This window comes from Colossoma macropomum, unplaced genomic scaffold (assembly GCF_904425465.1).
Source record: "Colossoma macropomum unplaced genomic scaffold, Colossoma_macropomum, whole genome shotgun sequence".
Lineage (NCBI taxonomy): Eukaryota > Metazoa > Chordata > Actinopteri > Characiformes > Serrasalmidae > Colossoma > Colossoma macropomum.
Window position 1 is genome coordinate 11,750,779 of NW_023494789.1, and position 26,147 is coordinate 11,776,925.

General features: G+C 41.7%; 1 protein-coding gene across 3 annotated transcripts; it reads left to right on the forward strand.

The window, feature by feature from the left end:
• Positions 1-1,245: 1,245 nt before the first annotated feature.
• On the forward strand, positions 1,246-26,054 carry LOC118807912 (meiosis regulator and mRNA stability factor 1). 3 transcript variants are annotated; one of them, XM_036570098.1, is made up of 27 exons: positions 1,246-1,470; positions 3,042-3,261; positions 3,900-4,094; positions 4,269-4,673; positions 7,439-7,610; positions 8,005-8,219; positions 8,312-8,429; positions 9,284-9,456; positions 9,995-10,459; positions 11,534-11,685; positions 12,063-12,197; positions 12,678-12,864; positions 13,050-13,228; positions 13,692-13,772; positions 14,411-14,647; positions 14,784-14,903; positions 15,617-15,798; positions 16,922-17,142; positions 17,534-17,676; positions 17,927-18,060; positions 18,435-18,637; positions 19,073-19,300; positions 19,833-20,066; positions 20,806-21,030; positions 21,225-21,285; positions 21,615-21,713; positions 22,452-26,054. In XM_036570098.1, exons 2-27 carry the CDS (start codon positions 3,109-3,111, stop codon positions 22,982-22,984), a joined length of 5,250 nt encoding a protein of 1,749 aa, XP_036425991.1. In that variant the 5' UTR covers positions 1,246-1,470; positions 3,042-3,108; the 3' UTR covers positions 22,985-26,054. The 3 variants fall into 3 exon arrangements, with proteins under 3 accessions (XP_036425991.1, XP_036425989.1, XP_036425990.1); XM_036570096.1 differs by having other exon boundaries at positions 3,900-4,673; XM_036570097.1 differs by having other exon boundaries at positions 3,900-4,673; positions 12,678-12,786.
• Positions 26,055-26,147: the final 93 nt, after the last annotated feature.

The window sequence follows — 26,147 nt, forward strand, 5'->3', positions numbered from 1 at the left end:
ATGTTTGACTATGAAATAACTGAGTTTTGGGTAATTCCACAAGCAGATGTCTGCTGATGCCTGCATCCTAAGTTTGCAAAAAGTACACATTTTCGCCCTTACCTGTAGACCTGTGGCAGAATTAATGAGTCCTACAACGGTGTGGGCTTTCTCAGTAGGCTGCATGAGTAGAAGCCTGGAGAAGATTAGGACTGAGCACCTATGTTGATTGATGTAGCCTTTAACATTAGGTGTGACGGTTCAGTTTCACTTTGTTTTTGTTTTTTTTTTTATTCTCCACCTGCGACTATGGAAGCATGTGCAATATGTAATGTGTTTAGTGGGGCATTATGATTGGTTGGTGGGGCATTGCCCCACTAATTAACCCCCTGAAGCCAGGCCTGTAGTTTACGGACATAGTAAGACAGATTGCTAAGTGCATGGGAGCTGTTGGGGAGGAAGAAGCTGATTTATGGCTCCAGTAATGGTAAGCAAGAAAAAAAAAATACAGTGTGTTAATCAATGTTAGTATTCTAAACAGTTAAATTGTCTATCAAAACGGTGCAAGCAAGTAGAAATGTAACATTTCCAAAAAAACCCTGATCGTTGATTACCCCTGCACATTTTGGTAAGTTTCTGTTGGTTCCTAGTGGTGTCCAGTAGTCAGTAATGCCATTTTATGTTTTCCTGCTGGGTTGATATCACAGTGAATAATTCTGATGGTTTAACAGGTGTTCTGGGACTAATTCCAAGCAAAACCATCAGGTTTTAATCCCAATGGTCTTTTTTCAACAGGGTTCCACTGTCCGAACACACCTGATGCAACTAATCAGCTAATTAACAAACCCCTACTGAGTTGAAGTGGGTGAGTTACAGCAGGGGTGCTCCAGGAACGGGTGTGGGAACCTGGACAGGTATTCGCAAACCCCTCCATTCAGGAGTGCTGATTCTGGACCAATGTTTTTGACCAGGGTCCGTATATATGAAGCTCCTCAGGGGAGGAGTCCCCATCTAGGGTCTGTTATTGTCAGTAAAGTCACAGTGAGTAAGAGAGTGATGTGACCACTCTCACTCTGATAAGCTTCATTAATATGGGCTTTAATCGCCTGACTGCTTCGTGTTTTGCTTCGTGTTTTCGATCATCGATACCAAAATGGCTCGAAGGAAGACGTTCAGGCGATCATTTATTTACGACAGCTGCCGAAGCGTTGACGGCGGAGTCGAAGTCCGTTCGGTTTCCAAGGATACGTTAGAAGACGGCGATGACGTCATGCGGCGCGCGGAGCTGCGGAGGTGAGAACGAGAGAGGGAACAAGAGGGGAAAGGAAGAAGAACGAGAGGATAGAGGGAAGGTAGAGGGAGAGAGTGACTGAGAGGGAGAAAAACGACGGGAAAGAGAGAAAGAGGGAAGGGAGGAGGTAAAAGAGAAAGAAAGGGAGCGATAGAGGGAAAGAGAAGAGCGAAACAGAGAGAATGGGCGCCAGGTGAAAGGTACGTTAGCAAGCACACGGACGCTAACAAACAGACTAACGTCACGGGTTTATGAGGTTTGTGCTCGTGAGCTCCTTTTCATCATCTGAATGAACGGAGAAGCTGTTCTCTTCAGTTCTTCTCTGTTGTGAGCTCCGTGTTTACTAACAGCGCGGCCCGAGTGCTAATGTTAGCTCGTTAGCTAGCTTATAAAAACAAAGACCAGCACACCGATGTGTTGAGTCTCACACGTTTCCCAGACCTTCACTTCGCCTTTATTACTTTATTAGCTAGCTAGCCTGCTTACTTTATGTTTCGAAAGTCCCCAACACACTGGCTGGATCTGTTGGGGTAGAAATATTGAACTACTTAGCCAAAAAACGAATTCTGTTTGCTTAGTCAGTAACCTCGAGCTCACGTTTAGAGGGGAACTCCTACCGATTTTTCAAAACATTCTGTACATAAGCTAGTTGAGATGTGAACAGAGCCATTCAGAGTGGTTTGGTGTGAAATGCTCTGTTCTAGATAATTGTTCACATTGGTACTGATAGGAACCAGACGTCTGAAAAGTTTATTGCCTCTGCTCACAGAAAGCTATTATATGAAATGGTTATGAATACACAGCCTGATGACACATTATTGTATGATATTTAAATGTATTTTACACCGTGACCCCTGGTTCCTATCACCACCATATTATGTCAAACCACTCTGAAGACTCTATTTACATCTCATAGACTGAATTATTCCGAAATTTTGAAATATTAGTGAAATTCCCATATAACATGTAAGCAAAGTTATTGAGAGTGGTTTGTGAATTGCACCATTCTAGAGAAGCTTACAGAGTCAGAATTGTTCACAACAGTGGTGAGATGAACCAGAGGTCCGAAAGGTTTGATGCCTTTAAAAGCTACCTCGCAGAAAGTTATTACGCAGACTGGTTACTAAAGAGTTGGTTGGGTGTGATACATTGTTTTACAATAGTTTCAATGGAAGATTTTGGTTTAAAACATGTTTTAATCGTTGTGATGGAGTGGGTACATGCAGGGCGTTCCAAGGCAAAGTAGTACCCAAAGAAAAATGTTTACCACTTTTACTATTATCAACATTTACATATATATTTCAAACGCATTTAGTTTGCTAGTTTAGGATAGTAAATGAAATGGTTATATTTGCATGTTGGCTTTATTGGACATCATGGCTTTATTTATCACCACTAAAAAGAAATCTGAGCTTGTAAGTTTCTCTACACACTCACTATCTCAGATCAGACCACTCTGAATGAGACTGTTTACATTTCCACGATCAAACTATGTAGAAAAAATGCTTTGGAAATAAATGCTGGAATTACCCTTTAAGAAGCAAAGTGCTACAGGTTAAAAAAAACACATGTTGAGATGAGAATGGGGAAAAAATGCTTTTCTCTGAGTTTTTGATTTAGCTATTTGTAATGTACTACTTTCCTCCCCAGAAGTTTGTCTTATTAGCAAGATTCCTTCTAAGCCAGGATGGTGTCTTAATTCCTGATTTGGTGTCTTAACTCGTCACCTTTTGTGCTCCTTCTTTTCCACCTTCAACTGTTGTGTCTGTAGGTTGCTAATCACGGAAGCATGAGAGAGAGGACTGGGGAAACAACAGTGAGATGTTTTGGAAGGTGGTATGATGGAAGGATTGGGAAAGGAAAGGTCCATTTGTAACACAGGGTCCTTTCCATGGCTCAATCGTTTAGACGGCAAAGCACCATCCAGGGTTTGGAAACTCACCGACTGCTTCTCCTCCCTCAAGCAAGCTCCCCCAGCTTCACAGCCACAGGTGGGAGAGCCTTTAATTGCAGACAATGGCCACTTAAATAACTGCGCTAAGAGTTGCATTTAAATGACCTTTGGCACACACAAGTCATACTGCGACATTCCATTTTAATCAGCGGTTCAGCATTAGGTTACATATGAAGTAGGACTCTGCTGCATTCATCTGTCTTCTGTTTTATCCAATGATTGTCATGTTAATGACATCATTTAGAGATGCAAAGCAAGAGTACAGCTTCAAAGGTAAGGTAAAAAAAAATGGAATGGAATGGCTTCAGTGGTGACAGGCCAGTCCATATCAGTTATTAAACAGCAGTTATTTTAACCAGACTAGGGTGGAGACGGTTCTGTCCAGCATGTTAGGCTCACTGCCCAGCGAAAGCTCAGTCACACACACAGGCATTAAGTGGCCTTTGGATTAACTTAAAAACATTCCCCTTTCCTTGAAAGAGTACCATGATGGGGAGGGGGGGAGTGCAGAGAAAATATGCTTAAGTGAAAGTATAGGTACTGTCAATTTTGAAAACATTGTTGTGGGCACACATTTATTGTAAATATGGTGCTAAGGGTGTCTGCATGCTCTTTGTTACAAGTTACCTTTAGAAACATATCAGTTGCTCACTGAAATGTTCTGTTTCATTTCAGAACAGTTACATGGAAGTCCGTAAGCCAGTGTTGGAGCTGAAAGATGTTCCTCCCCCTCCGCTTCACAGTGCCTCGCAGCAGCCTCTTCCTCTGGCATCTCTCCCTGCGCCACCCCCCTGCCACCTTCCACCTCCTCCAGACCCACGACCACCACAGGGGCAGCCTCTGCCCCAGCCACAGCCCGGCAGCCCTAAAGTAAGCCTGTGTTCTCGCTGTGAGTCCAGCCTGCACTTCCAGCAATGCCCTGGCTCTCTTGAAGCCAGAGCGCACAGTTTTGGTGATGTTGGTGGTGGTGGATGTAGCATCAGCACCAACGCTAATGCTAACATTGGTGGTGGCCTTCCTGCACTTCACTTTTCTCACACACAGGGCAGCACCCTCACTGGCCAGCCCACAGTCACCCCTTCCTCCGCTCCATACCGGCCCTCCCTCCAGCTGCAAACCCCACAGAGTTTTGGGCTCCAGATGCCATCAGTAGCCACGTCTCAGCCCGTGGCGGCCCACTCCCACTGCTCCTGCTGTGCGAGCCTCAGGCCCCTTCACGTCTGTCCTTCTCTCTCTGTGGGCTGTGTGCAGTCCAACCATGTGCCTGGTTCTGCTATCTCATCTGGGTGCTGTCGCTGTAGCGGGGAGCGTCAGGCCGAGCAGCACTCCCACTCACATGGTGATGCATCGTCTTCTACTCACCTCTGCTCTAACCCTTTACACCTGAATGTCGAGCACACCACGGTCCACCTGAAGGGAGCACACTACTGCCACCAGTGTTTGAGTAAGGTTGGTGATACAATCTCTCACAAGCATAGCTTGATTTACATGAGATATGTATATGAATATATTGCTGCTGTCAGAAGAAAACCTTTTATCTCCTTTTATGTATTTTTTTCAGTTTTTGACATGATTTGAAAATGCTTGTAGCCTTTTACATTGTTGGACTAATGGACCAAAAGAAAAGACCCTTGGGTGGGGGGGGGTGTCTGAGTCCACTGATTTACATTAAAAGTAAAGTATGTTTTTCCTGCTCCTGTAGAGTTACCATTTTGGAGATACAAGTTTTTATTATTTTTTTTCTGACAACAGTGGTGTGTGTGTGTGTGTGCGCGTGGGGGAGTTCTCTCAGAGGAGAATCTTGTCCATCCGACAGGTGCATTCAGGTGGTTTATGCTGAGGTTGTGAAATGGGTGTTATGTTTAGAGCTTGCATTTATAGAATTTGGTCTTTTTTTACTGATGTTTTTGAACTTAAGCAAAGCATAAATAAAATGGGTTAACTGTACATGTTTAAAATGATGTTTATGGAAATTATTTGATTGCTTTCTGTTTTGGAATATTCACTTCTGTCCCCCTACTATGATGAAACCAGACCACTTGAATACAGCATTAGCATCAGAGGCTGGTGATATGAGAGAGAGAGAGAGAGAGAGAGAGCGAGAGAGAGAGCGCGCTCTGATTGGCTTCTCAGCCTAGTGAATCAGTGCAGGAGAAGAGAAATGCAAGTGAGCAAAGCAGGCTAGGATAGTTTGTTTTTTCTTATGTGAGGCACAGGGTGATTATCTTTCTCGTTTCCTTTCCTTGCATCTTTTCTTAATGCCTTAGCTCTTCCCTCTGATAATGTGAGGAAGACATGTAAGGATAAGTTGTGAGAACATAGAAATAACGTAAACGTGTAACTAATGAGATGTCCTTCACTCAGTTGTCACTTTCATTACCTGTTACTGGACTTGGCCATATACAGTGCTTTAGATTCTACTTTGTCATTGTGCACAGTACAGGTACAGAGCCAATGAAATGCAGTTAGCATCTAACTAGAAGTGCAAAATACAGTATTATTTACATATAAAGTGCAGAAGGACGGTATATAGTGTTAAAAAAATACGTGTGTGTGTGTGTGTGTGTGTGTGTGTGTGTGTGTGTGTGTATATGTATGTATGTATGTATGTGTGTGTGTGTGTGTGTGTGTGTGTGTGTGTATAAAAAAAAAATACAGAATGAGTGGAGAGCGTACAATGAGAGTATGTCCTGTGAGAGCAGCATATGTACAGTAAATATGTAAGGTAAAAGATAAGTATGCAGAGTAAACTTGTACAGTAATTGTTGGTGCAAATATGAATGGTGCAATAATAGACTGTGCAAATATGATTAGTGCAATAAAACTAGGATAAAGTAGAATACATTGCAGTGAGTGCAAAGATGCCGTTAAAGTGGCAGTGTGGCAGGGTCACAGCCTCGGGGAAGAAGCTCTTCCTGAGCCTGCTGGTGCTGGAGCGGAGGCTTCTGTAACACCTGCCAGATAGGAGGAGGGTAAAAAGTCTGTGGTTAGGATGAGAAACGTCCTTGATGATGTTCCTCTTATGGAAAATGTTCTCAATGGAGGGTAATATATCCTAGAGAAATAACTTGATCATTCTTTTGCACTACCATCTCATTAACTGGAATCATCCAGTGAAAGCACAGGGTGGTGGTGAATAAATCATACAACAGGCATACAACACCATCTTAAGGGCTGCTCCATTACTTTATTAGCTCAAGTAAAGTTTATTAGATGAGATAAAAAAAAAACGGACGTTGACCCACAAATTATTGCAACTTGATGCATTTCCCTTTTCAAACCTGAAAATAATGGCAGACAAAGCTGTTTAAGCTATAGCAATAAACCACATTGAAATGCTTAAGATTTCAAAACCATAACATTTGATTTCCTAGACTTTAGGTTGCAAACTACTTCATCCATGCCAAAGGCTACACAGCTAACAACAACAACAAAAAAGGCTCTATACCACATTTATTACACTGTCAGACAAAACAATAACTCTGTATGTCATGTTCAAACTTTTTTAAAAAAATGTTTTGCAGCACAAAGTTTGCATGGCTAGTCAATTGGCTTACTGACGCTAACCTACCTATGGGGAGTGCATTCAGTCTAAATAATCTGCTTTTCACTGTCCCCTCCTCCCTTTCTGCTGCGAGAGACCGCTTGGGTAGGTGTAGATGAGACAGACATCCAAGTGGTGAATTGAAGTGGTCGAGAGCAAACATTTTTTTTTTAAATGAGCCACAGTCTTTTGGTTTATTTTTTCACTACCGATATGAACTACTGCCACCTATTGGTATGAAGAGTTTTCCCAAGTAAACGCAGAATGTGCATGCAAACACAATGTGTTGGCAGGGAGCTATAGTCTTTGTGGCGTGTCAGTAAGGGATTCCCAGTCCAGTTACTGGGAAGACTCAGGCTCTTTTTGGTTACAGGTATTAAAACCTCAGCCATATATTGATAAACTATGATCTGTAGAGAGCGGGAATAGATTATCTTTGAGGACAGAGACCTCTGACTGAATGTGTAAGCATGCATGATACATTTCTTCATTTTGATGCATTTTTGCACATTTGTAACAAATGTGATCACAACAAGCTCCAGAGTTGAATTCTGCAGACTTTACCAGGGTCTTTGTGTGGTAGTTACATACATTAAAACCTAACTGAAGTTACTGTGATGGCACACTGGGGAAGCTACAAAACAGAATTTGATTCAAGTGATGTGTTTAGCCCGTGCAGGGTTTGGGCGCCGCTGACTCTGTGAAGGTTTGGCCAAACATCCCCCCTCCACAGGCCCAGTCTGCTCCTGTGCCTGTATGTAATGGCTGCGGAGTGCCTGGAGCCTCCACCGATGGCATTCATCTGCACACTACCAGCCTGGGCAAAGTCAATCAGAAGTATGGTCAGTATTCTGCAGAGCAGCTGGGCAGGGGTGTCTACCTCTGGTTTTAGAGGCCTTTAGTCCAGCACAGTTTGGTCCCTGTTCAAACATGCTTGATTCAACTCTGTACATAATTGTCAAGTTTAAGAAATGTCTTTAAGCTAGAGAGTCTCCACACTGTGCTGTATTATGGCCCTCTAGGACTGGAATTGATTCCTGCTGTATTGTGATTTATAGTATAGTTGACTTCTTTATTAGTTACGTACATGTGTGTGCGACTGCTGCTTTATTATGATTAATTTTTTATTCATTTTTATTAATAGTTTAGGTGGCACAGTGGTCATACTGTGCTTCTGTTACTGAAAAGCTCTGTTCTTTGACAGTAAAGTTGTTGGGTCTAATGCATGTCTGTTAGGCTCTCCTGAAAGCGGTGGGCAGGAGGCCCTTCCCCCAGTGGGTGTGTTTTGGGACATAGAGAACTGTGCCGTACCCAGCGGGCGTTCTGCTGCCACAGTGGTACAGAGGCTCCGGGAGCGCTTCTTCCAGGGCCATCGCGAAGCCGAGTTCATCTGTGTATGTGACATCAGTAAAGAAAACAAAGCTGTCATTCAGGAGCTCAACAACTGCCAGGTACACACACTCAAAACATTGGCGTTATCAGCTATCCAGAAAAGTTTTGTGCCTTTTTTTTTTTTTCCTTCATTTTTTTCTGCTTCTTACAGGTAACAGTTGCTCATATAAATGCCACTGCCAAAAATGCTGCTGATGACAAACTCCGGCAGAGTCTGCGGCGCTTTGCTGAGACACACACGGCTCCCGCCACAGTCATCGTGGTTTCTTGTGAGTCCCTCCTTAAAGTGACAAATATGAAAAATTGGTGAACCTTTAAATAAATGTTGACTTCCTCTCTTTCTTTTCCCTTGATGGTGGATGATATTTTTTTTTTGAGGCGTGAGTCTTGAGTGCTAACATAATGGAGATATGGCTGGAATTCCTCTGAAACATTTTTCAAAATGTCTGCATAATGTGTTAGGATGTGAATAAAGCCATTAGTGGTTTGATGTGAAATGACTTTGTTTTAGAGAAACGTGTGAAATTTCTTTACAGTGGTGGGGAACCAGTGGTCTGGCCAAAATGATCGGTGAGCCTACAAATGTCGCAAGTTTTTATGTGTAGTGTTGATAAAACAAACCCAAACCCTCATGAATTATAACTTACAATTTAAAAATTTAGTACACTTTTTTCCAGACTATCGCAAAATACTGTGTCTGGCATCAGGAAATGTATTTGTAACCATTTAGTGCAGAGGTCTGGTCTAAAGGGTAGCTTTTAAAAGCATTAAATCTTTGGACACCTAGATCATATCACCACCACTGTGAATGGTTATAAGTCTTGTTTTTCTGGGTCAGAGCGTTTCACATCAAACCACTCTGATTGACTCTCTATACATCTTAACCATTTAATTATGAACACATTTTTAAAAAACAGATGGAGTTTTGTTTTAAGTTAAACTAGAGCGTGTATCTCACTCCTATTAGCCAGCTATATGAAACTGGAAAGTCTGTGGGCCAAGCTCAGTAGTCATCCACCATATACAAAGAGACCACATTGGTTTAAGAAAATGATAGATCTTTCTGTTCGAGACTTGAAGCGCCTTTCAGAAATGCTCATTTGGTTCTCTCATCACTTTGCAGCTGATGTGAACTTTGCCAGTGAATTGAGTGACCTACGTCATCGTCATGGCTTCCAGGTCATCCTGGTGCATAAAAGCCAGGCCTCACCTGCTCTGCTGCAGCACGCACACCTGCACGTCCCATTTGAAGACTTTGTCTCAGAGCTGCCTCCAAGGATGCTTATGAAATCACAGGTAAACATTTCTGCTCCCCATCTCAGCACCTTAAATGTGGAGCAGAATTCTTTAGTCCACTTGAAACAAGTTTCTGTCCTAAAAGTGGTTCATGAAACATGAGTGAATAATCCACAAGTCTTTGCCAAGCTACAGTAAATGGACACCAGAAGAAAATGAATAAAAAAATAAGGCTGACTAGGTTTGATTTGCTCCGATATGTATTTTACCAGAGCGATGTGCTTGACGTTTATGGGCTTCAGCCTCCTCTGGCCTTTGTAAATCCTAACCTGCATGGCACTGTTTCAGTACAAATGCAGTGCAGCAATTTGGCCTTATCCCAAGCAACAGTCGTGAGAGCTGTAGGCTCTAGCTGCTGCATGTAATTATTTGTATACCATTTGGTGGGTTTATTTTTTATATCCCTTTTATTCCAAAGAGGTAGAATAGAGACAGGAAACGAATCCGAAACCCATTAGACTTCTCAAGACCAGTAACTTCCCCAGTAGAGCAGTCTCAGAAAACCCAGAGTTGCTCCCTCTTTCTTTGCTTCCCCCAGCCCTGTTTCAACCTCCTCTTTGTGCACAACCTCCCCACACACCGCGATGCCAAGGCTGTCAGTAGCAGGCTTCAGCGCCTGTCAAATAACTGCGGCGGGAAAGTACTGGGTGTATCTGGTGGCACTGCCGTGCTCCGATTCGCCAGCGCTGAAGCGGCGGAACGTGCTGCAAAGCGCATGGAGAATGAGGACGTCCTGGGGAATCGGATCACCGTCTCTTTTTCCCCTGATGGGCCGCAGCAGGAGGAGGAAGAGGAGCGGATTCAGCTCCCCACCGCCTCCTCCTCCTCTGCTGCCGTGTTCCTCCCTTTGGAGAAGCCGCGGTCACCACGGCGCCCCAGACGGGTGTCCCGGTCCTGCCAGAGCGGCAGAGATGTGGGGGTGAACATTCCGGAAAGACCTTACAGCCCAAGGAAAGGGGGGCATGCCTCTTCCTGCAGCCCAGTGATGAAGCTCCTCCCCCAGGTCAGCAGTGCTCCTGCCGCCTCCACGACGCTCCAGCCGTTGTATGCTCCGCTGCCTGCCTGCTGTGCAAATGCATGAGGCTCTGGGCCCACCAGTCGGTCGAATGTTCTCTTACAAGCACAACTTAAAAAAACAGCATTCTGTTTCCAAAAAACAAAGCAAAATGCTAAGTTGGTGTGCTTTTAGGGGTGTAAATATTGCAATCATTTGATATTTTGCAGTTCTTTAGGGAACAATTCAGCATTATTCTGCATTATGAAAGCTGAAAGTTCTGCACAGTTGATTATGTTGGCATACGACCATTCAAGCAGTGCATCTGATGCAGTAGTGCTTATTTACATCCCTATGTGTCATACCTGTTTGTTTGGAGTTCTCCCAAAGAATGCTATGCCTTATTGGCGTAGGTTAATTTGGTTTGCGTTTTTTTTTTTTTTTTCTAGCAAATGTAAAGCTGTCTACTGATGTTGTGTTTGTTGGAGAATGTTGGAACAGTGTGCCGAGAGTGAACATGCTCATGCTGAGTGTCTGTGTTACCCTGCTTGCTCTGAAACCTCGTCCTGCCTGCGTGCCTGCAGATCCCAAAGGAACTCTTTCCCTCCCTGGTGCTGCCTTGCTGCTCTAACCTTAACATCGATGACTTGCTGTCATGTTTTGTATCATAGGTTTGCATGACTTCCTAAATTTATACAAGCTTAAAATCTAAGCTTGTCTAACCTAACCTCTTTTTCCCTTTAAATTGCTCCTCTTTTCAGTCTCCCTCCATTTTTCTTTGTGATTTTTCCACTGTAGCTGAGTTCCATCCATTTTAGAGAGCTTGACATCATTGTAAGAAAGCCTGTCTTTAACTGCTTTTGTTATATGAACTAAGATTCCACTTTCAACTGAGATTTCAGTTAATTGGCTTACCAATTAATACACAAAACTCTTTAAAACAAGATGTCATGAAGCAAGCAAAACAAAGTAGTTGTGGGAGTGGCTTTCTCGCAGTAGCAGTAAAAATGTGGCTGATTGGCCCTAGACAGTAATCTTTATGAATTAAACGAATTCCCTTACTGCTTTACTCACTAAACCCAGGATGTAAGTGGTGTGGAGTCTAGGCCCAGGACAGGTTTCGCTCTGGAGAAAAGCCGTGCTGCATCTGCATCTCCTCAAAACAATGGCCTTACCTCACAACTGCAGCCTGCCAAGCCTGGCTTTCCCACTGAACTTCTCCACCGTGGCCGCAGGTACTGTTCCCACACCACATGCAGAAAAAAGCAGACATATTAAAAGTAAACAAGACCCTTTGCCCTTTGCTTGTCATTGAGGTGACCGCTTATAGGAGAAGCATAGAAACGTTCTTTACTTTTAATGTATGTCAACTTTATGGGACTTTATTACAAGTTTCTAATGGTTATTTCACTGTAAGGACAGCTGATGTTAAGATGGTGGAAAAAAGACAAGGAATGAAAACAACAAAATTTGCAGGTTTTTGATGTGCCTTTTAGTGTGCTGGGTGGGGGGAGGGTGATGGCTCTTATGTTTCTGCATTTCTTGGCTATGGATTTGAACTGAAGTGGCAGTGTAATGTGGATTCTAAAAGTTCTCTGCATGTGTCTGTAAGGAGAGACTCATGTAGCCTGCGAAGTGTTACAGACTCTCCCATGGAGCCATTCCAGGTGAGCACGCCGTCAGCCTTCAGCAAACTCAACTTGCACACTTCCTTCAGCCCCCTGATGTTCTCCCAGGGTTCCTCAAGGTGGGTGTTGCACATTTTTCTACTAATCTACCTGCGCTTAAATAGTACTGCTACTGGCAGCAACAACACTTAGGACAGTGCTTTTTAAACTTGTCCTTTGGGACCCCCAGTCTAAATTTTTACATTTGTCCCTTAATGTTGTATTGAGCAAAAATCTGAGCCATCTAGTAGGCCCTAAGGACTGGTTTGAGAACCAATGCTTTAGGAAATGGTTCAGCATTATGTAGTCTCATGGCAGTATTATTTAGGAAAAGTTTAGAAATGTTTTGAAGAATACACTGAAAATGTGACTGGATATACATGTACCTTTTTGTCTAAAAAATTGAGCACATACTTTAATATTTTGGCGAGTATTGTTATAATCCCTTATCAGTTGAATTGCCACCTTTTAGATGCATTTTCACACACCTAACTGCTGCATGCAACCTTCTCACTCTCTCTGCTCTCTCTCTGCTCTCTCTTTTTCTTTTTCTTTCTCAGGAGTACATCACCATGCTTGTCAAATCGCTCGTCCCCACTGAGTGTTCCGTCTCGTAGCCCCTGCCCAGACACCCATCCTGAGCCATTTTCAGACGGCGCAGACATCCAGGTAGCCAACCTTGACTACAGGATGTCTCGCAAAGACCTCCAGCAGATTTTGCTGGACACTTTCGCCAAGCATGGCAGGGTCAGTGAGAAATTGCTGTTGCTTTTCTGCAGTTTCTAGGCATAATGTAAAACTTCATACGTAACAAACTGGGGTTAAACAGGCAGGCAAGAATTATTTTATGCCTTTAAGCTGATACTCACTATATCCACTCTTTATGTATGTGATTAATTTTTATTTATTTATTTTTTATTTTTTTCCATCAGGTGAAGAGTGTTGAGCTCAGTCCTCACACAGACTATCAGCTCAAAGCTAAAGTACAGATGGGCTCCTTGCAACAGGCTATAGGAGCCGTCAGCATTCTTCACCGGTACAAGATCGGCAACAAGCGCATTCATGTCTCCCTCATCACCGGGGCAAATAACAAGTCTCTTGCCTGCCTCAGGTACTGACAGATGTTTTGACCTCCAAATGATAATAGGGATACACAATGTATTGTTTAATTGTTCTTGCCGTATTGGCCTTTGTAGTAGTCATATTGCCAAGGCTTGCAATATAAGCTTTCAAACAAATCACTTAATGTCTTAAACCATGCCACGTTAATGGTCTACTAATATGATTTTAATCTATTGAAAGATATATGTGCACTAATATAATCACAGAAGTTGCAGCCTTGATAGCTGGCGGTGACTGGAGCTGCAGTGAAAGCCTGGAGGCAGCATAACACTAGGAGCCTAAATACCATTTGGTGTTAATACTGTTGTCTTTTTCTTATATCTGAATAGAACCACGGTACCCATTACAGTGAAAATCAGAAAATACTCTACATATCTGCTGCTTCCATTCACAGTTGTCTTCCATGCCAGAGAGAGGCACTAATGTTGTTGCTCTCTCTGTTTTCTCTACAGCTCGGAGATCATTAGTATTCTGCAGGATTCTCCAGCCAACTGTCTTCCTCTCTTCAAATTCACTGAAATTTATGAGAAAAAGTGAGCTTTTTTGGCACTTATATATTCTGTGTTTTTCACAAAATTTTGCGAGCACAGTCAACAGTAGTTAGCAACATATTTATTAAATGTTGTTTAATAATATTAGTAATAGAAGAGGTAATGTGAAAGAAACAATAACGAATGAAGAAAACAATGCTTTTTGCACACTTGAAATGCATTAATGCCACCGTACAAATTTAGTAAATCTGGCCCAAATATTATCAAATTGACAGTCATTGTATTAACAATGGTCTGATTACTAAACGTTCATTTTGAAACACTGCTAAGAAGAAGAAGAAGAAGAAGAGTTTGTCACTTCCTTAGCTAGATCCTGTGTAGGATATGTATCCATGATGCATTAACATACGCTTCACACATTTCTGTAATTCTTAAATATTAGCCTAGCAAGCACCAGAAAACAGTAGTTGGGTTTAAAACAAAAAAACAACCCAATAAAACAGAAAAAGTAGTGGTGTCACTGTAAGAGATTTTCACTTTTCAGATATGACACACACAACCAGTGTTTTTGATTTTTGAAGCTTATTTGGTGGAGCATAGGCTTTTTATCAGTGTAGTTCTTTTTGTTTTTTTTTTGTTTATTTTTATTTATTTATTTTAAATGCATGTTTCCCCTACAGGTTTGGCCGTAAGCTGGTGGTGAGTGAGTTGTACAGGCTGCCGGAAGTGGTGGCCGTTCGGGAGCAGGGTGGAAGTCGCTTGGTGTGTCTTCTGTCCAGCAGCCTCGCTAGACACAGCCCCCTGGGCTCCTCCCAGTCTCATGATGGATCCTCCACCAGCGGCAGCCCTGTGGTGTTTGAGGAGCTGGAATATCACGAGCCTGTCTGCAAACGTCACTACACACAGCACGATTTCAGGTAAGACTACTGTTGACTGACCAATGTTTATGTATTTGCAATACATATACAGTCACAATACAAATATTTTATCCATGTTGTGCATCTGTAGTCAAGATTACCTCACAGTCATGTTATTGTGTGTGCATGTGTCTAGTGAGGCAGACTATGACCCTGACACGTACAAGATCCCGTTTGTGGTGGTGTCTCTGAAGGCCTTGGCTGCTCATGTGCACAGCCTGTTGCAGTCTCATGAGGGAACTGTTCCCTTGCTCAGGTAAAACATCTGTGCTTATGCGTGTGACACAGCTGTTAGCTGTTAAGACTCCTCTGGGGTCGTCCTAAAGTTAGGACAGAATTTAGGAAATCTTGTCTAGTTAGGATGTTTCTGTAATACTGTTTTCTTATCTGAAGTTAATGGATAAGCTTATGAACTTAAGAATTGTTGTTCTGTAATCTTCTGTCCTAAATTCAGTCCTAACTGAAGTTGTCATGGTGACTAAACAGATGAGATTTCACACTTAAGAGATTTCTGTAATAAGGCCCCTGATGTCTGAAGCGTTTGATGCTTTTAAAGGATCCCTCAGAATTTTAATGACATGAAATGGTTACGATTACGCTACCTGATGGCTGAGGCTTTTTTTTAATAGCTTATATAGAGAAAAGCTTGCTTATTGCAAATATTGTAAAGAAATCTGAGTCTGTAACTTCTCTACAATGCACCATTTCACATCAGACCCCTCGGAATGACTGTTTTTTCTTTCATTATTAATATCAGTGGTGTTCCTCTTTAACTGTGTTTGTAGCAATTATATAGGTGCAGTGTAACTGATATACTGTGCTAGTTGAGTTTGTAGGTTTATAAGCATTGTCTTGTCAGTGACAAAGTGGTCAAACTACTCAGCGAGTAAGAATTTTATACTACCAATACATTCATCTTTATTTCTGTAAATGTAATGTGCTCTTTTCAATTCTTGTTTGTTAACTCAGTTTCCCAGAGTGTTATGCAGCAGAGTTCAGTCCGCTGACTGTGGCGGAGGAGGGGAAGTTGGAGGGGAGCGTTCCATTGGAGCACTTAATCACCTGTATACCTGGCATCACCATAGTAACTGCACAGAATGGTTTCAAGGTCATCAAATGGATTCACAACAAACCCCCACCACCCAATGCAGGTGGGTGTATGTATCTAAGGTTTATTGTATTACAAAGGAGTCACTGCATTAACTAAGGCCTTGGTGCCCTTTGAAATACTCTGCCCTTTCATTTAACGGTTATAAATGCATATCATGTTGTGACATTTGTTTTGCTACTGATGGTGTTGTAGCGCTGAGCTCTCAGGAGTAATAGCCTGTTTCTCTTTGTCAGATCAGAGTAGACCGATGCTTTATTTTGTCTCTCTTACTGAAACACTATACAACTGCTTGGTGGAGTTTTCCTTCCAGAGCAGATGGCAAGGCTGAGGCTAGTGTGGGTGGACCACATGCTGTTTCTAAAAGGCAAACGCAAGGGATAGAGAATGCTTTATAAGCAAAAATCTGTCAGTTTTTTTCTCATTCCACATGCAGACTGCCACTTTTAAATTAATCCCTTAGCAGTAAGCTTGATGTCTGTTATGAAATGTATATGTAACCACCAAGGCATTCTGGTTGGTCAGATATGAAAATTTGTGTTGATCTGACAAACATTTGACCATTTGCATAAGTCTGACAGGTCCTGTCTCACTTAGTAACTGTTGGAACTTTCTGCTTAGGCCAGCTGGTAGCACTTCTGCTAACAGACTAAAAAGTGCAGTACTTAATCAGGTTATTTAATCTCGATTTGAGTCATTTTACCTTAATAGTTTAATCATTTTAGCTGAGAGTGTTGTCTTTGACCTAGTTTAATCGAAAACATTTGCAGCTTAATGTAAATTACCACCACACTCCAGAGGATCAGGAAAATGTGTCTTAATTACATTTATCAGTAATGCCTTTCATCTCTTAGCCCGATAATTATAAGTAACTTACTCACTGTGTTCACTTCAGGTGTGTCCTTAGGAGTTTTGTTAAGTATTTCCTTGGCTTAATGGAGGAAATAGTGCTTAAAGACAGTTCTGGTTGGCTGAGAGGTATCTCTGTCATTATTTTGTTCTTTCTGTATGCACTTGAGTAGTGTGTTGGACTGAAGTACATAAAATTAGCAGCCACAGGGAAGACAGTTTTTTTTTTTTTTCTTTAAGACTAAAAAAAACTTTAAGATGAGTGAAAAACACATTTTAATTTTAATGTGTAATTTTTGGTTGTGTGTGCTGTACAGACCCATGGCTGCAGCGCTGTAAGAGTCCAGTAGGTAACCCACAGCTAATCCAGTTCAGTCGGGAGATCATAGACCTGATGAAGAGCCAGCCATCCTGCCTGATGCCCATCACTAAATTCATCCCAGCCTACCATCACCACTTCGCTAAGCAGTGTCGAGTCTCTGATTATGGCTATTCCAAACTGCTGGAGCTGCTGGAGGCCGTACCGCACGTACTACAGGTTGGTTTTTAAAGTTGTTAATAGAGATACACAAAATTACTCATTACTGGTGTGTGTGTGTGTGTGTGTGTGTGTGTGTAAGAAACCGATTTCTTGATGGCCAAACTGGACGATGGATATGTATGTATGTATGTATGTAAAAACCTTTAATCTAAAGCTCAGTTTGTGTAGGGTAAATGAATACAAACACACTGGCATATCTGGTACTTTTTAATTGCCACACTTGCAATATAAACAACATTTGTTTGCTTTTAAATGAGCCAAACTCACACCTTTCTTTATCCATTTAAAATTAAACATGTATGATCTTGGGCGATTCTGATTGTGCATCCTACTGGTTATGTCTGATCTTTTCGCAAACTTTATCAAATTGCTTTTGTGTGCACTACAGATCTTGGGCATGGGCTCAAAGCGGTTGCTGACCCTTACGCATAGGGCGCAGGTGAAGCGCTTCACTCAGGATCTGCTTAAACTGCTCAAGTTTCAGGCCAGCAAGCAGGTGGTCATCAGAGACTTCATGCAGGCCTACCACTGGTCAGTCGCACTCACATTCTCTGTTTTTGAGTTACTACTAGCCCCCTGCCTTTGCTACTTTGCTTTTGCATGACTGGTTTGCCAAGCTTTTTCACTGTTTGCTATTTTAGCAGTTTAGACTTCATGGATGTAAATCTGTGTCTAGAGAAGGTCTTGGCACAAAATCATGAAATAGTAACAATGGTGTGTTGGCTAGATTGTGTATCATACTTTCCTTTGTCTGAATGTTAAACTTTGTACATGGTGACAGGTGCTTCTCCAGAAACTGGCGAGTGGTTGACTATGGTATTTGTGACCTGATGGATCTGCTGACGGAGATTCCAGATACCACAATCACTATCACACAGCAGGACTCTGACACGGTCATATCCGTGCCCAAGAGAGGTGAGGATTTGTTCATCCCCTCATCCCGCCTCCAAAAGAGCACACAGACTTCCTTTAAAGGGGGTTCCTAGGGACACATTCTATGAAAACTCAACTAAGCTTCTGGTGATGCACTGCAGATCCTTCTGCATCCATGTGAGAAATGCCTTTCTGCAATTCTGCAGAAACAAAATACCTTTTCCTTTGAAGCAGAACGGTTTTGCTATGCTCATGTACAGACCGTGGATCCTAATGCTCCCATGTGAAACATGACTTTTCCAAAAAAAGAGCACTTTGTTTTTAGAAACAGGACATTGTTATTCTAATGCATGTCATTTGTAAAGTCCCAGAGAGGTACACCAAACAGGCTGTTTCACTGTGTGTTTACGTCTTAGAGCGGACAGTAGAGGAGGTGGAGCGCACAAAACAGTTCGGAAAGGAAGTTGTGGATCTGCTGCGGCACCAACCACACTTCCGTATGCCTTTCAGCAAGTTCATCCCTACCTACCACCATCACTTCGGCCGTCAGTGCAAGCTTACATATTACGGCTTCTCCAAGCTAATGGAGCTGTTTGAGGCCATTCCAGATGTGCTTCAGGTAGGTGGGCAGCCTGCTATCATAGCTAAATTTGAATACAGTTGTTTGAATAAAGAGATTTATTTGCTTTTTGGTTTAACCACAACACAACTTTAAGCCTAGAAATACATTCCACAATTTTTTCCCAAGGTATTATTATCTTTTGTTTATTTGTGCATTTTTTTTTTTATATATATATATAAGTACTTTAGTTCATCATTGATTGCAAGCTTTGTTGGTTACTTTTCTCCAGCTTGGTTTTTGTTTTACCTTGTGCAACACTTACACTGCACCCACTTCAAGAACAAATACATGTGACACAGAAAATTGCAGTACACATTATTAGTGATTAAAACAATATGTAGTTTGGTGTAGAAAAAAAAATGTTTAGTTTAGCCTGTTTAGTATAAGGTACTCTCGCAAGTCTGGTGTGTTCATCTTTCACTGTTTGTCCAGGTGCTGGAGTGTGGGGAAGAGAAGGTTCTGGCTCTGACAGAAATGGAGCGGGTGAAGGCTCTGGCAGCTCAGCTGGTGAAGCTCCTGCGTGCTCAGAGAGATTGTAGCTTGCCTGTCAACCAGCTATTGGCTGAGTACAGCAAGACCTTTGGCTATGGCCTCCGCCTGCAGGACTATGATGCCAACACACTGCCCGCTCTGCTCTCTAAGCTCTGCCATGTTGTCAAGGTAAACAGCAGCACAGTTTTTATTGCTACTTCATTGTGGTATCCCTTGGTAATGTACATTGCAGATAAATGTATAAAATTAGAGTGAGAATGATAAAAAATGCAATTGTAATAAAAATTAAGTGTGTGTGTGTGTGTGTGTGTGTGTGTGTGTGTGTGTGTCCAGAAATATTTAATCTAGATAATTTTGTAATGGTGATCCGGTGAATCTTTTGCCAGATAGCTTGACAAAAATTATTACAATAACAGTTTGTGTGTATTATTTGTTTAACTCTCTGTTGTTTCCAAAGATGTCTGGTTTAATATTTAGATTATTTTAATATTTAGATCTAAATAATCATATAAGAGATTCTAGTCATTTGAACAGTAATGTGTAGCCTATTGAAACTACAGAAAATAGTGCCATGCAGTCAAGGTAACAGCCTTTGGTCTTAAGCTGTGATTGATTTTACTGATTCCTGCAGTTCCAAAAATGCTATTGCAGCTTGTCGCTGGTCAGTTAGTTTTGTCTTTTTGTCTGCTTCTCTTCTCAGGTGGTAGACGGAGCTGAAGAGAAGGAGGTACAGCTCATCAACAGGAAATCTCTGCGTGCACTGACATCTCAGCTCCTGGCTGTCATGATGTCCCTTCCAGATGAACACAATTGGCTGGGAGTAGAGGCACTGCGCAAGCAGTACGAGTCGATGTATGATACTGCACTCAACCCCTGTGAATACGGATTTGTCTCACTCAGTGAGCTGCTCAAGAGTCTGCCTTACTTGGTGGAGGTGTGTGACTATAGGTGTATAGATAAGTGATATTCCCCTCCAAAATTAGACGTTACAACGTGCATGTACATGAACAGCATATCATGCATAACAAATCTGAAATAGAAATGTTTGGAATGCGGTACCTCTGTGTGATGTTAGAGCTTTGTCATCATTCAGTTTTCTCATATGTCCCAACTGTGTACTTATGGTTGTGAATCTTAACCCTCTGAAGTGGACCGTGTCACAGACGACATGAAAAATTATGTTTTATATATTGTTTATTAACTAATCATTAATTGTTCGGTCTAGAGACTTGCTGTTTTGTTTTGCTGTGGAGATCAGCTTTGCAAAAGAAGGGGGGTGGATTTCAAACCCCTCATGGCTTTCATAGTTTAGCACTTTTTTGGTTATTTTGTTCAGGCTTTAAAAAAGCAGTTAGTGGACGTCTTCTATTGTTATTTGTTCGCCAGTCATTTTTTAAAAAAAGCAGCAGCTAGAAAACGGGGCTTCTAAATCCATCGCATCTTGTTATTCAGTCCCTACACCAATCAGTAATCTAGTCATTTAGAATACAGTTGTGTAACATTCTGTGGTTATTTATAATAGGGGTGTTATAGGGAAAAAAAAATGTCTTGGACCTCAAAAGTCTAAATGATAGTAAATCTTAGGTATCTAAGACCTAGCACATAAGTACATATTGATTGTTGTGTTTTTTTTTTTTTGTTTTTTTTGTTTTTTTTTGTCCTCCTTCCACCAGCTATTTGAGGGTGAGAGTGATGATGGTAGGGCTGAAGAACGAGTAAGGCTAACTCGCCTCTACCAGTTCGCCAGAAACGTTCGAGCCCTTCTACACACCTACCACTACAACCAGATTTTCCTGACCGAGTTTTGGGGCGCCTTCAGCAAGTACACAGGACGAGAGTTCCAGCCTCGTGATTATGGATACAACACTCTGGATGAGCTTCTGGCAGCCGTACCACAGGTCAGTTCAACACTCATTCCCGTAAAAATCCATTTATTTTAGCGCAGGGGTCTCTCCAGAGATAACTCCAGGAAAGGAGGGCAAATAGACTAAAAAGCCTTGAAATTCAGAAGATTTAAACAGTCTAATTTATTTTGGTGCTGTTGTTTGTGCATGTATTTTTATATTTATTGCCTTTTAATTTTCTTTAACAGGTAGTGTGGATCAAGGGTCATGGCCACAAGAAGATCATAGTCCTGAGGAATGAAATGAAAGGTGAAGACACATTGCTTTATACACAGTGTGATGACATTGTGATGGGACTTTATTTAGGGCCTGAATGTCTGAGTGTAGATCACTTGTGCTGTTTGCTTTGTATCTAAATTCAAGAGTTAGCAAACAAACTCTGGTCTCAGCTTAGGAAGCACAGAGTCTAGCTGAATAGTCATTAATGGATAAACCTGAAATGATGTAATTTATTAAAAATATATTAGATTGCTCAGCAGTTATTCAGACTTTGTTGTGATGTTTTGCAAAATATAGTTCAATATTATATTGGGATAGTTATTAATTAATAATTGATTACCTTCTGTGTGTGTCTCCAGCTCGTAGCAGCCCTGCTAACACAGAGAGCCCCCAGCCTGAGGAGGTCCGAGAGAGTCAGAGCCCTGCCAGCACTCAAGATTCTGGCACACACAGCCCAGGTAAACACAAATACACCCACATGCAGGGGAATATACTGCATCATCAAAAAGTTTCCCTGGCAGGCTTCATGCCTGTAGGAGGAGGTGTTTATCATGTGCTGGTATAAACATGCAGGAGAGAAAACTGTTATAGTTGGGAACTGATCATGATGTTGAAGTATTATACTGAAAAAATAAATTGACCATTCAACCAATCCATAATGGATTCCACTCTGTTAGCCACATTTGTATAGGGGTGTTGATCTTTATAATTTGATTTAAGAGCCTTTTCTCTGCATCATGAAATCTCAAATTTCACATTTTGATTTCATTGTGTTGGCACAATTCAGAGCTATTTTTATAAATTCACTAAAGACGCAACTAATATATTTAACTGATATTCGAGCATCTGTAAGAGGTATTGAATGGATATCTGATTAACTGCAAAAGAGGAAAATGCTACAACAAAAAGGGGAAAAAATTACTTTTGGCCAAAATTATAGGCTTACTTTTTAAATTACTTTGCTGAAGGTTGATATTTGGCAACATGTTTTTTATTCAGCAACATTTTTGTTATTCAGCAACAGCCATTCATTGGGTTCTCATGGAAGAGTAATGATACAACTAATTGGACACTAATAACACTCATTTGATGATTGTTTCTCACATTACAAAATTGATGCAGTTGAATCACCACCTTCTTTTTGAACTCCTAGCTGATTGACTAAACTCTTTAATTTCTCATCTTTCTGCCCCCAGGTGGCAGCACAGGTGATGCAGAGCTGCTGTGCCTGAACTCTGCCTCTCCTGTGGACCTGCTATGTGGGCCAGTTCCGTCCTGCCTGCCCTCGCCTCAACTCCACCCCGACCCAGTTCTGCTCCAGCACAAAGACCTCATCCGCTTCGAGGAGCACTCACACCTCCAGCCTCCAGAGGGAGCAGGCCAGTGTCAGCCAGTCCACGACCGGCAGCCACAAGCAGCTCTGACACCCAGCAACTATACCCCAGAGCGTCATGCAACTTCAGATATGGAGAACGGAACGCCGGATGCATCCACCACTGTCACCATTGTGTTAAGTGTTAGCGACAGCTCCTCCTCTTGTGTTCAAGACGAGATCGGGTCGAAGACTGCTGATACCAATTCACATGGTACAGCAGACTCGACTGTGACCATGCCACCACAAGCTCCAAACCTCAAACCCTCAGCCACGGACAGCCCCAGCAAGAGACCCTTACGGAACAAAGTCAGGCTAGCGGCTAACTTCTCTTTCACCACAGCCCCTTCAGTCTAAAGCACTGTTACCCATATCAGGTCCTGGCAAGTCATAGCGTGACATGCTTTTGTGTTTGCCCTGCTCAAATATACCTAGTACAGTTCTTGAATGGCCTAGTTGAATTGAATCAGCATGTTACAGCAGGGAAAACGCTGAACTTGTTAGTGCTATGGCCCTGCAGGAATAGGTCTGAGTAACGGTAGTCTTAAAGGTTCACTGTGCAAAGCTTCTCCTTGTGCCACCAACATTCTGCTGCTACTACGTCTTTTGCTTTGCAGGTCATCGGTTCAACACTTATTCGCATTTATGTCACATATTTAAAGCCTTTTTTTTTTGCACCAAATCATGTCGTTCTAAAGCCATCAACAGTCTTGCGGTATTGTTTATCTTCCTTAAAATTACAACCTCAATTTGTTTTTTAGGAGGGAAAAAGAAAGTAAGTGTAAAAAAAGAAAGAAATAAGTTAGCTGTAACTCAGGCCTCAGCTTTTAATGTTAAAGGGTACATCCACCCAAAATAGTTCTCTGTTGCTTTGGGAATCATGAATGTATTAATTTTTTTTGCCAAATGAATTTGCAACAATGTGAAGTTAGACGTTAATGACATTTTTAAGTTCTCTGACCCTCCTCTGCCTGCACACAATGTATTATGACTAAAGGAGTTGTTTGAATCATAGTCATATCTATGAGACAATTTTACAGCATCGTAATAGTTATAGTTAGTTATAGAAAAGAGAAGCTCAAGAATACGTAACCCAATGTTTTGCCTTCCTTTGTTTTTGTGGGGCATCTGTAATTAATTCTGTAGTGTAGAATTCTTTAGAATTTTAAGATCTAAATCTGTTTTTCCCCCAAGAGCTATTTTATAGTAGTTTTCAAATGTGTTACTGCATGGGTCTTGAGTTTTGGTGTAACCAAATAGGATTGGCATTTTGTTAAACATCTTAATGGTGCAGTTAGTTTCACGTCAATGGCAGTCTCAGTTACCAGACGATACCTAAGTGTTAGTTTGATCTAGGTTTTCAGCCTTCTAGGGCTGGCTGACTACAGAACATGCATGTAGGATAATGTCGAGGTTGTATGGTGGAGCTCCTCAGCCAGTTTAAAGCATGCCCTCCAAAATCTTAGGCAGGTTGGCGTATGCAAAACTTCTGAGTGCTGGCTACAGTGGTTGAAACGGAGGTGCTGAAACCCTTCGTTGCTGCTGGAGGCCAAGCGACAGCTCCTTTTCGGTTTTAGCGAAGTAGACTGCAGCTTATACCCAAGTAGGATGTTTTTGTGTGAAATTTTATATGCACATGGTGCATAGATAATTTCTTGTGTGATGCTTAAAAGGATGTGACTAGGTTAATAAGCTGCATATCGTTTTAATTGGTTTGTTCCATGCGTTTTCACCGCTGGATTATGCTAACAAGAGCTTGTATTCATCTTCTTAGCTGTTCCTTGGGAAATGCCAAGGTTGTTTTCTTTAACCTTGATCAGTTTCTTTGTCTGTTGGTCGGTTGGTCGGTCGGTCATTCACTGCTTATTCTTGACAGGGGAGTTCAGCATGTGTAATTTATATGCAAGTTGGGTTTTAAAGTACTTGGAGTGGTGGAGGGGGTTGGAAAATGCTCAAGATGAAACATCATGGTATCAGAGGGACGCACATAGGCCCTTTTGATTTTCTGTGGACTGAGCCAGGCTTTTACAATGGCTTGTATCAGCCTCGGCACCATGGGAGAAGAAGAGAGCAGTGCTAGAGTGTTTTCCTTCCCCTACATCCACCCTCACTGTGTTTATAGTTTGTAGATTTATTTCCACGTGAGGTCATTTTGTTTAGTGTTTCGAAGACTTATCCTGCATGGTGTTGATGCTGGGCTGTCCCAGTAAGAACCTAGATTGAATGTCTGAGCTGCCATTAGGGTCTAGATTAGTGCAGAGAGGACTGAAAAGGCGAAGTTGGGATAATCTTCCCCAAATGACTTCCTTTTTTTATTGTGAGTGTATGCAATTCATTTTGAAAATGTAAATGTCAGGATGGGCTCTGGCCTGTTGGCCTCAAACTTGCCTTTTTATTTGTAGGTGTTTCAGTTTGTGGGCTTAATGTAATTTAGTGCAGTCTAATTATATCACTGTGCTTTCAGTTTTCCACTCCTAATTTACTGACCCGCCAGCACAGGGTGGCTGCATATACGTCCCAAGTGATTTACTTTCATCCAGGATGTTTAAGTGAGCATGATTAAAAATTCCGACAGGATCCTTTAGAGCTGTATTTTTAAGAAGATTATCAAAGGCCTGATATTTCTTTATCGGAGACAGCAGCATTGCTGAGTCACACCGGCCTTAAGGAGCCCTAAATTAAACATTAAATTTGCTGTTTGAGGACAAACCTTCATCTAAAGCTGCACAGACCTTAGTTACAGCTAACTTGGAGGACAAAAAGTAATATACATTTTTGTTGGTCTGTCTATAAGTAAGTGCTATCCTTGTTTGCCTATGCACATTTGCATAGATTCATGCTGTATTATTTGGTTGAGGTTTACAAAAGAAAGTTAAGTGGAGAACTTGTTGTAATTCACTTTCGTACTTGGTCACAAGTGCTGTTTAGTTGCGATGTGGCTCCGTTCCAGCGTTTTGTTTCGTCGTTGTGATTTAGCCACGCATGTGTTTCAATGTACTGTCTCTGTGCAGTAAGAGCAGTTGAAACAAATGTATTCTTGGTGTTTTTGTCAAAAATTGGATGTGTTGGATTTAACAGTTCCATCTCAGTTTATATAAGCAGGACTGTTAGGTTTATTTTTCCCTATTCAGTTAGACATCTAGCAAGTACCTTAAATTTGGAAACTACTTTGAGGTAAAATGATGCCGAGACCCAAGATCACTGTATAATAACTGTCCCATCAGCAGCAGAATGTTGCCACGTTATCCTGAACCCCTCTGTCGTACAATCTTTAGGTTCTTCTGCTAAGTGAGCTTAAGTTGCATGTTCTTCACTGTATTGTTTCTTCATCCCCTACTCGACCTGCTCCCTCATGGAATCACTGTAGCAGTTTCACTCTTTTATGGAGTGATCAAGCCATTTCTGTTAATAAATTTCACAAGCATCAGTGTAGTCTCCTGGATTTTATTTGTGAAACCAATTTGAATATGTTTATGACCTGGATGTTAGTGATTTTTACACATTTACTCCTTGTGAAAAC

Bases quoted from the DNA above. Each gene is read 5' to 3' on its own strand.
- LOC118807912 (XM_036570096.1), top strand. From the start codon at position 3,109: ATGATGGAAGGATTGGGAAAGGAAAGGTCCATTTGTAACACAGGGTCC. The intron at 11,686-12,062 runs GTACTGTTCCCA...TGTGTCTGTAAG, and splicing joins CTTCTCCACCGTGGCCGCAG to GAGAGACTCATGTAGCCTGC. The intron at 18,638-19,072 runs GTAGGTGGGCAG...CTGTTTGTCCAG, and splicing joins CCATTCCAGATGTGCTTCAG to GTGCTGGAGTGTGGGGAAGA.